Consider the following 16,921-nt stretch of genomic DNA (forward strand, 5'->3'; position numbering starts at 1 on the left):
GAAATATGAGCCTGGGATAAGTTTAGTATTTTTCAAAAGGACAACATTCTGAATATGCAATTTAGAGTAAGAGAAAGATGAGAAAACACAATAAAAGAAAGGGGGAAGGCTGGGCACAGTGGTTCACCCCTGTAATCCCAGTACTTTGGGAGGCCGAGGCGGGCAGATCACAAGGTCAGGAGTTCAAGACCAGCCTCACCGATATGTTGAAACCCATCTCTCTACTAAAAATAGAAAAAATTAGCCGGGCATGGTGGTGGGTGCCTGTAGTCCCAGCTACTCAGGAGGCTGAGGCAGGAGAATTGCTTAAACCCGGGAGGCAGAGGTTGCAGTGAGATGAGATCATATCACTGTACTCCAGCCTGGGTGACAGAGCGAGACTCTGTCTCAAAAAAAAAAAAAAAAAAGAAAAAGAAAAAGAAAAGAAAAGAAAAAGAAATGGGGAACATTAAAAACCCGGAAGTCAATGTATTTACTTATTTATATATGAGGTAAATGCCATGGCAAAAAATTGCCAATATAAAAGAATATTTACTTGTGCAACTAAGGATCAGAGAGAAAAAAAATGATAATCATACAAAGATATAATAGCTATCACTGCCGCAACAACTAAATTCAATTCTCTACTTTCTCCAACCATTGGTAACATTTAATTCAGTTTATTGAGCATGAATGTCTAGAACAATGATACAGCTTCTGTTAATTCATCAAATATTTCCTTAGGCTAATAAAATAGTTATAGATCAAGACATTTGTACCCAAACAAAGAAGTACAAAGATTGAATGAAGAAATTTACTAATGCTGAAGAATTGTTATGAAGAAAATTATTTTCTGGACTAAATGCTATTAAGTCAATTTAATTCTTTTATCTATTTTCTATCTAAATTAATTCTAATATTTTATATTTCCAGTTGTGTCCCTCTGAAAGTATTTTAACTGGTATGAATTTTTTCCCATTGAAATTTTACAGTGATGGTTTATGACTCATTTAAGCAGTAGTTTGCTCACTTTAATTTCTGCCAGTATCGTTTTCTTTTATGGTCATTATTTCTACAGACCCTCAATAGGCTGCCAAATGTTTCACAACGTAATTTTGTCAAAAACATTGGATGCTCCCACCAATTTTTAGCCAATAAAAATTTTATTCTGGGCAATTTTAGGCATTGCCTGCTGATTATTTCCTATGAACCAAATACATAAGTGAGAATTTGTGTTTATGTCATTTAGAAATTTTGTTTATGAGTCATTTTAATATAGGAAACTTTAAAAAAGAAAAACGGTCCATGATGGCACCTCCCATATAATTTCTATTGATACTAAAAGTGAACACATAAATAAAAGTAATTCATACATAAATTTGGAAAATGTAAAAAGATCTAAAACTGCAAGATTAAAAATGGAAAAAGCACTTTCCCCTAAATTAACCAGTATCAACAGTTTTACCCACATTATCCATAACAACGTAATTTCTGTTGGTAAGTTATTCTTAGGTAATTCATGGAAAATTGATGTCACTTGTACAAAATTGAGACAGCAATGGAGCCTGAGGGGTCTGAGAGTTGGGGGCAGTGAGAGATGGGTGAGACCAACTCAAAAAGGATGGTGAACAGTGTAGGAAGCAGAAAACAACACCAAGTCTGTTAAAAAAAGCTTGATGGAGATGGGAGGAATAGAATCTGTGTTTTCTTCCCTCCATAACTGTACCTTTTCATAGGTAAGATGCCAAGTACTATTGAAATAACTAAATATAGGCTATTGCCTATTTGACATAACTTTCAGATAAACTAATTAATTAAAGCAAACAAGCTGAATAGAATCCTGGAGTCAGAAAATCTGGGCGGTCAATTGAATTTTTGACTGAATAGATTTAAGTGACCAGATGTTTGGGTATTGTGTAGACAGAATTTTGACTCGAGAGCCAAGAAAAAAAGCAGATTAGTATTTGGCACTCATGCAGTTCAGTCTGCAACTCAATTACATAGTTTTGCACATGAGAGAAATTCAGTAAAGGCCTACAGGCTGGCTGATCGAACTATTTGACTACATTTTTCATTTTGAATCAGTCCTTTTCGTTATTGTAAAGGAAAAAAAATGTGAGATAACTTAATATCCAAAAGGATCAACTGATACCATCTGGAAACTAATATGTCCAGAAGAGTAAATATGCCTTTTGGATTCTCTGATGTGGTTTTAAATCTCTACTTTCCTAGTTTTTGGATTATTATGTTGCCACAAAAAGAAAATCATTTCTTCCATTTTTTATAAAAAGCTAATATTACAGAAGTATATATTTCAATATTCCCAACTTAATTTTTTCTTCAGAGATTTTGAAATTCTATAGAACTATCAATTTTCAACTCTTTCTGTTAAATGTTGAAATAATTATCCTCATGACTTCAACATCTCTGTATAGAGGTATAGTCAATAGAGTTTGCCTTGAGTTGGAATGCCTTCAAGACATTGCACTGCTATTACGTCTTCACAATTCTTCCTTAAGGAAATGGGACAAGCGTTAATTTTTTAGGGAAGATTAACGTTACTAGTTTAGTCGTAAGTTCAGAAATCATATTAAATACATTCTAATTGTATTGTGAGTGGCAGCATAGGGTAATGGTTAAGAGCATTAACTTTGAAGTCAAACAGATTTGAATTTTAATTCTGAATCAACTCGTATTTAGTATTATTGATTTATTTAATCTTATTTGACAAAGTCTCTTAACCATTCTGAGTCTTGGTTTTCTCATTTATAAATAGAGATAACATCTAATTCATGGTCCATGACTGTGGTAATACTTATGTATATACAGTACAAGCATATTTCACAAATATGAAAATATGCCTAAAACATATCCATCCACATAAATAAATTAATTATACAGGTATATGTGTATATGTATGTGTATTAGGGAGGCAGAGGACATGTAAGAGAGTGCACATGCACTCTGGCTTGGCATAATACTGAGCACACAGTAAGCAGTAGGTGAAAGGTAACTCTTATTATGAAGTACTCAGGTAATAAAATTCTACTCTGGGCATTCTGGTGATGAATTCATTCTGGTGATGAATATAGCCAGTTTGCTATAATCAAAAAAGCCAAGTTTTTTCTTTTTTCCAAGAAGATATATCTGGATTCAAATTTAGTTTTGCAATTGGCTAGCTACATAACCTTGATCAAATTATATAAACTTTCTAAATCTCAAATTCTTTAAATGTAAAATAAGATAAATGAAACTTACTTTGCAGAGTTTTTTGGGGGGTCAGGAATAAAAAAAGTGCATAAAGACATGGCACAAGTCTGACATCTGGAAGACGTCTAATATGCATTTTTGTCTCCTTAATCTTATATATACTTTAACCCCTGATGTCTTATTTTTTGATCTTTTAAATATATAAAAATTGCATATATGCCCTTCATAGTTGTTGTGTATATTAAGTGAGATGATATGTAAACTGTCAATCTAACCACTACCACATAGTTGGTTTTCAATGCCTTTCAACCCCACTTCCCTAAGAACATATGAAATCTAAAAAGACACCAAAATAATATAGATCTGAATATAAATGACATCTTGAATATTTGCTCTACAAAGAATTTAAAGACTTTGACAGATATTTCTAAAAGCCTAACCAAAACCTCTTGATATTAAGGTGAAAACAGTATTGAGAGAAAACTGTCTATTTCTCCTTCCTCACCAAGTTAGTTATTTGTAGTTGTTGGTTCTATAGACTGTAATCGTTGAGGGGATCAGGGACATATCTGATTTGCTTACCATTACATTCCTAATACCTAGTCAATTGTTTAGAAAATAGTAAGCATTCAAAAAACATTTGTTGAACAAATAAGTAAAAGTCTCTGCCAGCAAGGCTCCAGCCAGATTCGTGTAGAATCAAGCTTCATTTGAGTTGCAATAGCAAGCCTCCAAAGTAAGCCCTTTCTCCCCTGAGACACCCCATGCATACTCTGGACCTGTGTTCTGTCAACCTTCTGATTACATGGTCATTTGACCATCAAAATTACTCTGTTTCTTCAACTTCAGGAGGTCTCCCTCTAAGAACTATTTGCATGTATTTTGGACATTGTTGTCAAAATTACCATATTTCCCTAAAGAATCTGAATTAATGAGGCTTTCTGAATTCATTTTTTTTATGATTGGTTTAACCTCTGAACAAACACATTAAAGGCAAGTGATAAGGCAAAATAATTTCTTAGAATTGAATCTACATGTAAATTTGGACTTATAACATTTGCACACAAGGTGACAATTTCTGATGCGGTAGAAAGCATTACAAATGTGCAGAAATCAATTCAGCCATTAGTAAAAGGTGAGAGTTGCTAGGAAACCATATTCTAAACAAGGAATATTATAGTGGTGACCCAGACAATTACCATATGCCTGACATGGCATCAACAAAAAGCTTAACATACTATGAAAAACACTTGTGACCCTGAACTGTTAGTACCACATTTGCAACTCAGGTCATTAAAGAGTTACCTTCCGGTGTCTCAAAAATTTAATTGTAGGAGCATAAAAATACAAAACCAAAGTGAATTAATAATAATGAAAGATGCTTCCTAGGGCTAACCAATGTTTTTTTCTGCATATTTATGCTGCATGCACATCTGTGGTACACTGTGTGTCATGACATCACCAAGCTGAATGAAGCTTATTCCGTTTTTAAAAGAATCTACTTTCTAAGTCTGTACCTTCTATTTCTATGCATTTGTATTGAATATATTAATATAAAAAAACTGTAAAGATAAATAAAAATGTAAAATACGGCTATAATTGGTAAATTACAGGTGATTTTAACTACTATAATACTAGTCTTCAGGGATCATTTTATTTTTGTAATTTTAGAAAACTAATAAAAAGAGGAAATAATTTTTAAACTTTTATTTGGAACTAGATATGAGATCTCAAAACCATAACAGGTCAAAAACGCAACAGCTAACTAAATCAATAGTGTGGTTAGCATGCAGATAGCACATTGTGTCTTACATATCGTATCTTGCTATTTTCATGTCATTTTTCATATTGTAAGTCGTGCTGCCAATGTTGGCCTATATGCATATAGCCTTAAAAGAGACATAGTGCCAGTAAAAGATGAAAAATCTGTTCAAAAACACCAAAAAAAGGGACCATATGGTAAAGATAATGGGCTCCTACTAAATAGGTTGATAAAATCACATCTTACTGTCTCTTTAGGGTAAAAAAATTTTGGCAGATGGAGATTCCTATTCTTTACATAAACCTCAGATAGATAAAATCATGAGCTTCCTAGCTGCCTGGAAGTTTCACATTTCTAAAACACACCACACAAAAATCAAATCAAAATGAGTACCTTTGCTAATATAACTTTTAGCCTCTTCTGTGGACATTTTATTAATAGTCTTAGTGGGACACTGGAGAAAAGCAGCAGGATAAAACACATGAAATAGATTAAAACTTATTTAGAAGTGTTTACCTTCATAGTGATAATATTTAACAGACTAACATTATAAAATACTCAAACCATGTCTCCACTAAAGAATATATTTCTCTTCCAAAAACGTGAAAATCAAAAGACTGCTGCACAAAGTCAAGCTAAGCAATTTTGTGCTTTGCCTGCACAGTTTCATGTGAATCAGTTTAGCTTATTTTTCCATCACTTGGTTTTATTTCTCCTTTCACTAACTTATTATTACTATTTTTTTGGTAGCATAAATATGCAAATATCTTCACAAAAGGACTTCTTGGGAAATATGTTTGACAAATATCATAATAAAACTTTTCAGTAACTCTAGCATTTTTAGAAATGTATGCCTGATAAACTATTTCATAGTCTGAAAATATGATTAAAATTCTGTGATCATATAAAATTAGAATCTTTCATGATTACAGATAAAAGCTAAAATAAACTAGCAGTGGAATTCTGTCTCATTGACATACACATAGCAGATGCAATATTGTTTTAAATCATTATGCTCACATCTTATGGAGGAATTGTAAGGCATAAAAGATGCTCAGTCTATTAAAGTTGAGCACTATAGCGTCATGCCAGAAGGGTAATCCTATGATTAAAACAAATAAATGTGCTCAATAAATAAAAATAATTAAATAGAATATGACCTAATCTTTAAATTCAATGACTACCCTATGAGATAATGTAAATATAACATGTTTAAATATGTAGCTTCTGTATTACAATCCACAACAAACAATAAACAAGGGGAAAATACAAAAAAAAAAAAAAAAAAAAAACCACCAGAAACAAAAACAGAGCATCATGACTAATAGATTCCCCCACCCAATCTGGCCAGTGATTCCAGTTTTAAATATCATTTTTTTCCCCACATAACTGATTTTAATCTTTCTTTATTTTTTTTAGACAAGGTATTGGTATGCTGTCAGCCTAGGCTGGTATCAAACTCCTGGAGTAAAGCCATCTTCCCTCCTCAGCCTCCCGAGTATCTGGGACTACAGGCATGTCCCACCACCTCCACATGCAGCTAGAATCTCTTTTACTTTCTAATTTAAAAATTAATTACTTTATGTTTGGATGGAATATCTTTAAAATAGAGAACTTACTTCCACTTTTTCCTTCTTTATTTTATTTTTTAAAATTATATTTTAAGTTCTGAGATACCTGTGCAGAAGGTGCAGGTATGTTACATAGGTATACACATGCCATGGTGGTTTACTGCACCCATCAACCCTCATCTACATTAGGTATTTCTCCTAATGCTATTTCTCCCCTAACCCTCACCTGACAGGCCCCAGCGCATGATGTTTCCTTCCCTGTGTCCATGTGTTCTCATTGTTCAACTCCCACTTATGAGTGAGAACATGCGGTGTTTGGTTTTCTGTTCCTGTGTTAGTTTGCTGAGAATGATGGTTTCCAGCTTTATCCATGTCCTTGCAAAGGACATGAACTCATCCTTTTTTTATAGCTGCATAGTATTCCATGGTGTATATGTGCCACATTTTCTTTATCCAGTCAATCATTTGGGTTGGTTCCAAGTCTTTTGCTATTGTGAATAGTACTACAATAAACATATGTGTGCATGTGTCTTTATAGTAGAAAGATTGACAATCCTTTGGGTATATAGCCAGTAACGGGATTGCTGGGTCAAATGGTATTTCTAGTTCTAGATCCTTGAGGAATTATCACACTGTCTTCCACATAGTTGAACTAATTCATACTCCCACCAACAACGTAAAAACTTTTCTAATTCTCCACATCCTCTCCAGCATCTGTTGTTTCCTGACTTTTTAATGATCACCATTCTAACTGGCGTGAGATGGTATCTCATTGTGGTTTTGAAAAGAGGACATATAATATACATTTAAATTTATTGAAGATTAAAGCCATGAAAAGTCTAACTTTAATGGACTATTCAAGGAAATAGGAAAATATGACAATACAAATTTTATTTAGCATGCTTCTATTTAATGTATACGCAGTATATTCATTAGGAGCTCTGGTTAGCTATTTTTTTTCTTCTTTACTTATTTACAACATGGAATTAATAGCCATACTTCCTGCACAGAATTATTGCAAAACTTAGCATATATACATATTAAATAACAGATTATACCATTTGAATTACCCTATGCTGGTCAGCTAACAAGGTAATGAAAAAGGATTGTATCAAGATATGGCAGAAGATAAACCTGAGAAGTGAACAGTAAACTTGGGGGTGCTTTTATCCTGTGAGCATCTTCTGGCTCCAGAAAAGGTAATGGAAAGGTTGAGAAGCTGAGCAGCATTTTTGGCAGGCAGGGCTAAGGGAACATAAACTGGAGTCTAAGAATTCCTAGGGGAAAGACCTTAGAAAGCCATCCCCACTTTGAGATGGGACCATGGTCACAGGTAAAAGGGTAGTGACAAAACATGGAGGTGAACCAGAAGTAAACAGGTCCTCACAGAGACCAAAACCCAGCTTTAGATCCCCTAATCCCTGAATGCTAGAGCCGCCAGTCTCTTTCAAGAAGCACACTAACATTTGCCTGCAAAATTATTCTAAGTCTTAAATTATTTCTATGATATTTTACATACAATCTCCCACACTCAAACAAAAAAATAGTAATTTGTTGCACAGGAAACAAGTAATATGACTAAAAATTAAGTGAAAGAGCAGATTATGTAATAGACAGCAGGAGTTCTAGAGATGGACTTACCAGAAGTGTTTATAATCATTACTGATGATGGATTCAAGAAAATATATAAAAACAGTATGAAAAATTTTGTCAGATAAATGGAAATGTAAAACACTATAAGCTGCTATAATCAGCATTTAAGGATTAAGTGGATGACTTTCATACATAATTTTTACAACCAACTGATGGAAGTATTAGGTTAGAAAACAGTTCTAAGGAGAGTATATAGAATAAGGCGTTGATTATTAAAAGAAAGCAAACTACAGAAGAGATTCATAACTTTGCTGGTAAACTCAAAAATATTAAAATTTTAAATACTTTTTAAAACATAAACAAATTTATAGTTCCCAATAAATTTACTATGCAGAATGAATCTATTGGAAAATGTATCTATCTAGTCATAAATTTCACCAGTAATATTATATAGTATTTTTCTATACTATTGCTACAACACAACAGTGACTTATGAAAGCTGCCACTATATGCATTATCTAGGAGATTAAAAGCAAATTTAAATAATCCTAATTGATAAACATGAAAAGTGAGGATAACTGGGATCAATAACAGTAATTTTATATAATGCCTATGTAGTTTCTTCTGACCCTTTAGCTTTTTCTCCTTATATGTATATATAGTCTCTAGAAATAGAACATTTCAAATAAATACACACACATTGAGATGAAAAAAAACTAATTTGAGTTTTATAAATAATTATCAAAGAATCTTAGAAAATTAATTAGGTGACCAAATACAGTCGACCCCCTGTATTCACAGGTTCCACATCTGCATGTTCAACCAAGTGTGGATTGAAAATAAGGCATTAAAAAATTGAAATAAAAATATAAACAAACAAATAAATAAAAATTCAACAATTAAAAAATACAAACAAAATGATATTACCATAAATCATTACAATGATTTATGTAGTATTTACTTTTTATTAGATATTATAAGTAATATAAGAGACTTTTGGCCCTTATATTAAGTAGTGTTGTATATGCATATAACCTATGAACATTCTCCTACATACTTTAACATGTACTTTTAAAGTACATTTACTTATAATATGTAATGTGTTGTAGATAATGAGTAAGTAGTTGTTATGCCGTATTAGAAAATAATGACAAGAAAAAAAAGTCTATACATGCTCGGTACAGATACAACTATCATTGGCCTACCTACATATTTGACCTGCAGTTGGCTGAATCAGAGGATGCAGAACTCATGGATATGGAGCGCTCACTGTAATTAGTTTTTCATTTTTCTAAATACTGTGTCATGCTGTAATCTGACAGGTTTAATTAAATATTGAAATATTTCCAAAAACCAAATCCCTTCAAATATTAAAATAACAACATCAGGTTTCCTTTGCACATAGCAACAACTATTTAAAAATTAAAAATTAATTAGAGAATAATTACTGCATAATCTCAAAAAGTCCTGTAAGCTCATTAAAAGTTGAAGCGTAAGGAGCTATAATTTAATACATTACAATACATGTAAATTTTATGTTAATATTCCCGCTTTTGCACCAGTCAGTAATACTAATGTGTTTAGCAATCTCAATTGCAAATCAGGGAAATGCTATGAGTCTTTTTCTCATAGCATTTCCCTGATTTGCAATTGAGATTGCTAAACACATTAGTATTACAACATGATTACACATTGTTTAACTCTATTTCAAAATGTCTCCATACTTGCCTCATTATATAAAATGTACTGTTCTTTGAACTAATGAAGAAAATTTGAATTTGTATGGCTATGAGATAAAATTTAATGAAAATAGCTTTTAAACTAAGTACAGAATTAAAAGACATTTGGACACAGTCAATATTCTTCAAAAGCCTTAAATCGTGAAAATGCTATTTGTCTTTCTAATATACCCTAAGCACATTCTTTAGTTAATCCTTGACCCAACTTCCCTTTTCCTATCAAGAGCTTTTTTTTTAAAAGAAAGAATAAATGATAGGCAGTAATAAATACCTGGTTATTTCAATCAAAGTGTGGTTAAACTATTAGTATAAGTTAGCCAGTCAGCACTAAAAACTATTCAAAATACCTTTATAAAATTAGGTTCCCAAGATTAAAGAACAGTGTAAAGTAATACATTTTTCTAGTGAATTCACAATATAGCTAGTGCAAACAAGGGAGAAACACTATAAATCTAATTTTACTTTTCAGTTCTCTACAGTTTAATATTTAAAAATTCAGGCCTGGCATGGTGGCTCATGCCTGTAATCCCAACATTTTAGGAGGCCAAGGCAGGAGGATTGCTTGAGGCCAGGAGTTTGAGGCCAGCCTGGGCAACATAGGGAGACCCCTATCTCTAGCAAAAAAAAAAAATTTTTAAATAATCATGTGTGATTCCACATGTCTGTGGTCCCAGCTACTCCAGAGACTGTGTTGGGAGGATCCCTTGAGCATAGGAGGTTGAGGCTGTAGTAATCTGTGATCATGCCACTGGACTCCAGCCTGGACAACAGAGCAAGACCCTGTGTCTCAGGCGGAAAAAAAAAGGAAAATCAGATTCTCCCTTGGGAGGAACAAAAAGGAAATAGTCATAATGCTGATTCTTCCATATTTTCAGCCAGCAGAAGAAATATCATACTGATCAAGTGTGAAAAAATTCTAATAACTCTTTACAAAAGCAGTCCTAATTAAAGTCACCATGAACTGAGTTTTCAGAATTTATTGTATAGATAGACCATTTTTATAGATGCCTTATAGATACAGTCTAGAAGTAGCCTCTAAGTTTCATTAGAGTACTTATAGAACAATAATTTTCTCGAGTATTTATAGACTAAAAAAACAAAATGCTACATTCTCTGGTTATTTTCAAAATTAAAAAAAGGAAATACAGGCGGTTTTACAATTAGTGAGTCAAGGGCATTCCCAGTCACTTCCAGGCAATTGTATACGGCAATTTTCGCTCCTATTTCCCATCGTTACAGCATGCCTCAAAGGTTATAAAACCATATAAAAATTATCAATTTACGCTTCAAAATTCAACTGGATTGAGTTTTGTGCAATTACAATTTTAATAACTAATAATTTAAATCACCTAAAAACTTATATAATTTGAGGTAAAGAATCAACTATCACGTCAACTCTACTACAACATCTCAGCATTTTTATAATAAAAGATTCTCTCAGTAAGTTTGGAAATGTTCCCATAGCACCAAGCTAGCAGGCAATTTAAAATCAAATTAATATGCTGAAAAATAATTCCAAACCATGAAAATACTATAAATTCGTAATGAAGTTAAAATTATTAAGGTGGGGCTTATTGTTTTGAATTCTCTGTCTGCATTCTTATTAAATCTTTGTGGACATTTCCTCTTCTGATTTAATAAGACTATCTGATTCATAAGAAAGAGCTAATATTATATCACACAAATGAAAATACTGATGAACACACTGTAAAACACAATTCCCTGGTTTTGTTCTCTGGTAATTTAACTGTGCTACCACAATGCTAAATTCAATACAAACATATTCTCCATAAAAGAAAATCCAACAACCAAAACAATCCCCAAATGAGAAGCCTGCCCAGCTGGTAGGCCTGAACATTTAAGAACTGATTAGTTCAGTCTGAAATGTCTGTATTTGCAGTGTGTAGCAGATCTGAGACACTATTCCTTTTGTTTGTTTTCCTGGCAGTGGTAGAGTACCATTCATATATTTGAATAACTCAATAATTATGCCCTAAGGGAACTTAAACTAGATTTTTATTTTGAATGCTCCATATTTTCCCATTTTCATCACTGGTAAAGTGGTTAGAAAACTCTCTTTCCACTTTTAAATGATCGAATATAAACATATATGTGCATATTACAGAATAAAAAATTTTATATTATGTTTATTTTCCCTATTGTATCCTCTTCCTTCCCATCATCTTGCTCTCAGAGATAAGCAACAGCCTGAATTTTGTATTACACATTCCCTCCCTTTTTAAACACTTTTTTCCATCAATGCAGGTATTTCTAAATAGAATTTTTTCAATTCTTCCAGCTTTAAACTTTAGTTAACTGGACTAATACTGTAGCATTCTTTAATGACTTCATTCTTTTGTTCAAGATTACGTTTTTGACATTCATCCATGTTGATGTCAGTAGCTGAGATCATTCATTTTCCCAACTATATGGTATACCAAGGTATAAATACATCACAGTTTATCCTACTGTTGATGGATATTTGAATTAGCTAGTTAGAGACTATTATTAAAACTATTCCTGTGAATAATCTTGTGTGTGACTTTTGCTATACTGCCAAGTACTTCCTTCCTACATGTGTAAACATCTAGGAGAGGAAATGCTGGACTGTAGGATATGCAAAAGTTAAATTTTACCAGCTAATGCCAAGTAAATTGTACCACTTATACTTCCACTAGCTATGGGTGAGATTTCCTGCTGCTTCAGATCCTCACCAACAGTGGCACTGTCAGACTTTCAAAGTTGTGTCAAACTACTAAAGAGAAATGCTAGATGATAGTGTTGTAAATTTATATTAATTTGATCACTGACAAGGTTAACTAGATACTTACTGATTACATGTGTTACAAAAAATATTCTCCTAGTTTGTGGTTGCATTTTTTAGTTATTCTTAACTAAACAGGAAGGTTTTAATTTTAATGTTCTAAACTTTTATTTTATGATTTGCAAATTTTTGACCTGGAGTTCACAAAAAAATCCTTCCCTACTTGTCAAAATTTTCTAATGACAAATTTAAAGTTTTATAGTATGAATCTTTACATTTACCTCCCCCCATCGAGAACTGATTTATATGCAGATTCATAAAGTAGAATGCCAATTTCAATTAGTTTTCCTCACGAATAGCCAATAGTCCCCCAACCATTCACTGAATACCTTGTCCTTTTCACACGGATCAATGTCAGTTTTATAATTTATCAAGTACTCTTTTTCTCTGATGCCCTGCAGTCTCATTAAGATGGGTTTAGTTTTGGATTCCTATGGCTTAACTTTCACAGAATTCTTTTAAATTACTCTGTCTAGGTACTGACTGACATCTTTTAATAGTTCCCGAAAATAATTATCTTTTTTGCATTCACTCTATTTGGAACCTCAGTTGAATAGATATTACATCTTTCCACTCTCTCCTCCCTGTCTCCCACATATTTTATATTTTACATTCTCTTATTCATATTTCCCCATTTTTAAATATCTGAACTTAAGTATTGATAATTTCTTCAGTTCTTTTAATGAACAAATTATTGTTGCATCTATGTCTAATTTGCTTTTAAACTCACCCACTTTGTTCTCTCTTCTTTTCTAAAGTATTACCTTGATTGCTTAGAAGTTCTCTGGTTCTTCCCCAAATCTTGTTCACTTCTCACAGTTTTCAGCTTCTCTTTTATTTCTTATAGTCACATTAAACATTGTGATTTTAATCCTGTGTATGATAAGCTTGATGTCGGAAAACATTCCAGATATGTCTTTCTCATCTATAATTTCCCCCAATTCTTCCCCATAGTACTTTGTTTTCGTGTGTGTGTCTGTGTGTATGTGTGTGTGACTTTTTTTTAGTATTATGTTATTACCACTTTTAATAACCTTTATCTTCCATATGGGTCAAGTGTAAAACTCCATACTATAAAACTATAGATTTATCATTAGAAAATTTTGACTTAAGTAGGAAAGGATTTTTTTGTGAACTAGTCAGGTCAAAAGTTTACAAATTATAAAATATATAAATATGTATCATTTAAAACATTAAAATTAAACCTTCCAGCTTATCAAGAAAAAATAAAAATATAACCACAAACTAGGACCATATTATTTAAAACACATAAAATCTGCGGAGTTTATTTGAAGATAGGATTGAAGTTGACATCTTCTAGGGGGAATAGTACTTCCTAGTTTCCCTCTATCATTGCTAATAACAGGGCCCTTAAGTTAAATTCACCAATTAGGGTTTTGTTTTTTTTTTAAATCTACACACATAGTATAACTGGCATGTCTCTCTTGCCTATGAGTTCAGCAAAGTGCCTAATAGTTTTTTTAAAAATATTTTTTAACATCTTTTACCCAATATTATCATAATTTTAATCAGATTGTTCAGGGTCCCCGGTCTGCTATAATACCAGAACTAGAACGGTACTCGCATTTTTGGCCATTTTTTTCCCATGTGTTTTCTTAACTCTTAGCTGGTGAGCTGTTATAAAAGGGTGGACCTGAATTCAAGTTTACTTCCCCAAATATAAGATTTCTGGTTTCAAAATAATGACACTTCTGGGATCCATCATTGGGCTGTAGCAGAAATACAACAGATGACCTCATTCATTCCCAGAGGCAAACCTCAGATTGCAGAAGACTATCAGAGCCAAGAGTACAACACATCAGGAGCTGGACTTGCCACCGTTTTAAAGTTTTTACAGTTATTGGGCTGCAATCTTCAAACTCTGCCACAAGAAAAACTGCTGAAGTAACCCTGAGGTCTGAAGCTTCACAAGGAAAACCTGTATACTACTTACGGAAGTTGTGTAGGTCCTCCATTTTCTTCATTTTTTGTGTGTTTTACTTCTTGGATTACCTCTAAAACTCCGAATCTCACCATCATTCTTGCTTGAATTTGGTGACCTGGTCACTGGCAGTAACCCTTGGGTCTAATCTTTTAGCTCTTTCTTTCCTCCACAAGTAATTTGCCTTCCACAAAACTTTTCCTATCTTGGACCATATTCCATTTGTTCTTTTCCTGGATTTATAGAGTTATCTCTAGTCATCCCTTGCCCTCCTTAAGCACCCAACTTGTCTAGATCTATAAATTATAAAAAGTAGGACTTGGAATGGAATTACTTGCCTCCTCCAGTTAATGGTGCACTTACTACTCAAACCAGATTGTTGGGAGGGTTACCTGAATCGGTCTTCCATCAGGTGTCAGCACCTCTTCTGAAAGTTCCATCATCTTCAAGGCCATCAGAGCAATGGGTTTAGCATGGCAGAGGCTTTTTCTGTGGAGTCCTGCTGCAACACAGTAGGCATCACCTATTGTTTCCACCTGCAGCAATCACAAATAAAATGCAAACGTATGATAATGAGCCCGAAGAGAAACGATTAGATATCTGCAATCACAAATGTTGCTGAAAAACATGTCAGCAAAACATCAATAAATTAAGCAATTAGACAACTGTGTATAATTACAGCAGAGTTTGCAAACAGCCACAGTCAAATACTGACATCTCACTCCAGGGCTGTTCATTAACATTATCACCAGAGATGATCATTGAAATTAGGAACAACTGTAATATAAAATAATTATCCCCCACAAAAATAGAACTGTCAGTATTTTGCCTAGATCACTTCCAAATAATTGCCTTTTGCAGGGCCATTCCTTCATCTCCTTCCAATTTCCAATAGTCTTTTGGAAAGTATTTTTTCCCCAATTTTTTCATCTGAAGGAAATTGTTCCATACTTTTAGATATATCTGTAATTTTTGGTCATGTATGTTCTTTCTTACTCTTAAAAATTGCAATGCGTAATGTTTCTTAAATATTCATACTCCATGTGTCAACTACTCTATGTACGTTGTCCCATTTTATCTTCACAAATATCATGCATGAAAGAAACAAGTATCGGGCCAGGTGTGGCGGCTCATGCCTGTAATCCCAGCACTTTGGGGGTCCGAAGATCATGAGGTCAGGACATCGAGAGCATCCTGGCCAACATGTTGAAATCCCGTCTCTACTAAAAATACAGAATTTGGCTGGGCATGAGGGTGCATTTGTAGTCCCAGCTACTCGGGAGGCTGAGGCAGGAGAATCACTTGAACCCCCATGAGGTGGAGGATGCAGTGAGCCCAGATCATGCCACTGCACTCCAGCCTGGAACAGAGCAAAATTCCATCTCAAAAAAAAAAAAAGAAAAGAAAAGGAAGAAAAGAAAAAAGAAAGAAGTATTAGTGATATTTGAAAGATGAAAAATTGAGGTGCAGAGATGCATCCACAACTATATAATTGAGAGTTAACAGGCACTATAGGGGTCTTTCTAGACTCTCTTCTAATTCTGTTGTCAACATCCATTCTGAATGCCCATTGCTGTTGATAAATATTTTACATATTTGCCACAGGTTAAAACTCCCGAATTTCCAAAGAATAGAACATGGGATAAAGTTCTATTATTTCAGAGAAAAGTTCTCTAATTATCCACGATACAGATCGTGGTACTAATGGCAAAAATGCAATTAGTTTCACACCAACCTAATAAAATCCTCAATAGTTTTAATATTATTAATTAGGCTGAAGTGATGAAAAATTATACTAAATGCACAGTTTCAATGTCACTTTTTCTGTAGTGTGCTCCATGTTCCTTCCATTAGTTTCTATCAGATAATTTATCAAAGAACTAATCCTTTCTTTATTCTGTTTCAACAGCACTTCCACAACTCTCTGCTTTAACATTCAGCACAGGCTATAATCAATATGTATCTATATAAAATCAGTACATATCCCTGGCTATGATATGAGCTTTTAAGAAATGGAACCATTTTTTTTTTCATCTCTGTATTCATAGAGCTTAGCATAGTGTCTATAACATAGCTATTTAATAAATATCTAATATTTATTGAGTATCTGCTAAATGAATGTTAGCCATGTTAACCATAATTACAATAAGTAATTTTAACTGTTTGCTTATTTTCATCATTCATTTTATGAGCGCCATCTAGAACTGTGTGTTATGTAAACCTGTATAGGAAAAATATGCATCAGTGATAGAGATGATTCCAGCATAGATATACCAAGACTTAGAAAATATTCTTAATTTT

At 33.2% G+C, this 16,921-nt stretch overlaps 1 protein-coding gene across 1 annotated transcript in view; it reads right to left on the reverse strand.

Moving 5' to 3' along the window:
- The window catches only part of GUCY1A2 (guanylate cyclase 1 soluble subunit alpha 2), a 324,412-nt gene that overhangs the window by 78,285 nt on the left and 229,206 nt on the right, over nt 1-16,921 (reverse strand). The window contains exon 6 of the mRNA XM_012474492.3: nt 15,013-15,156. Coding sequence (XP_012329915.1) covers nt 15,013-15,156 — 144 coding nt within the window. The remainder of the gene's footprint in view (nt 1-15,012; nt 15,157-16,921) is intronic.

This window comes from Aotus nancymaae, unplaced genomic scaffold (assembly GCF_030222135.1).
Source record: "Aotus nancymaae isolate 86718 unplaced genomic scaffold, 86718_ANA_hifiasm-v0.15.2.pri h1tg000012l, whole genome shotgun sequence".
Taxonomy (NCBI): domain Eukaryota; kingdom Metazoa; phylum Chordata; class Mammalia; order Primates; family Aotidae; genus Aotus; species Aotus nancymaae.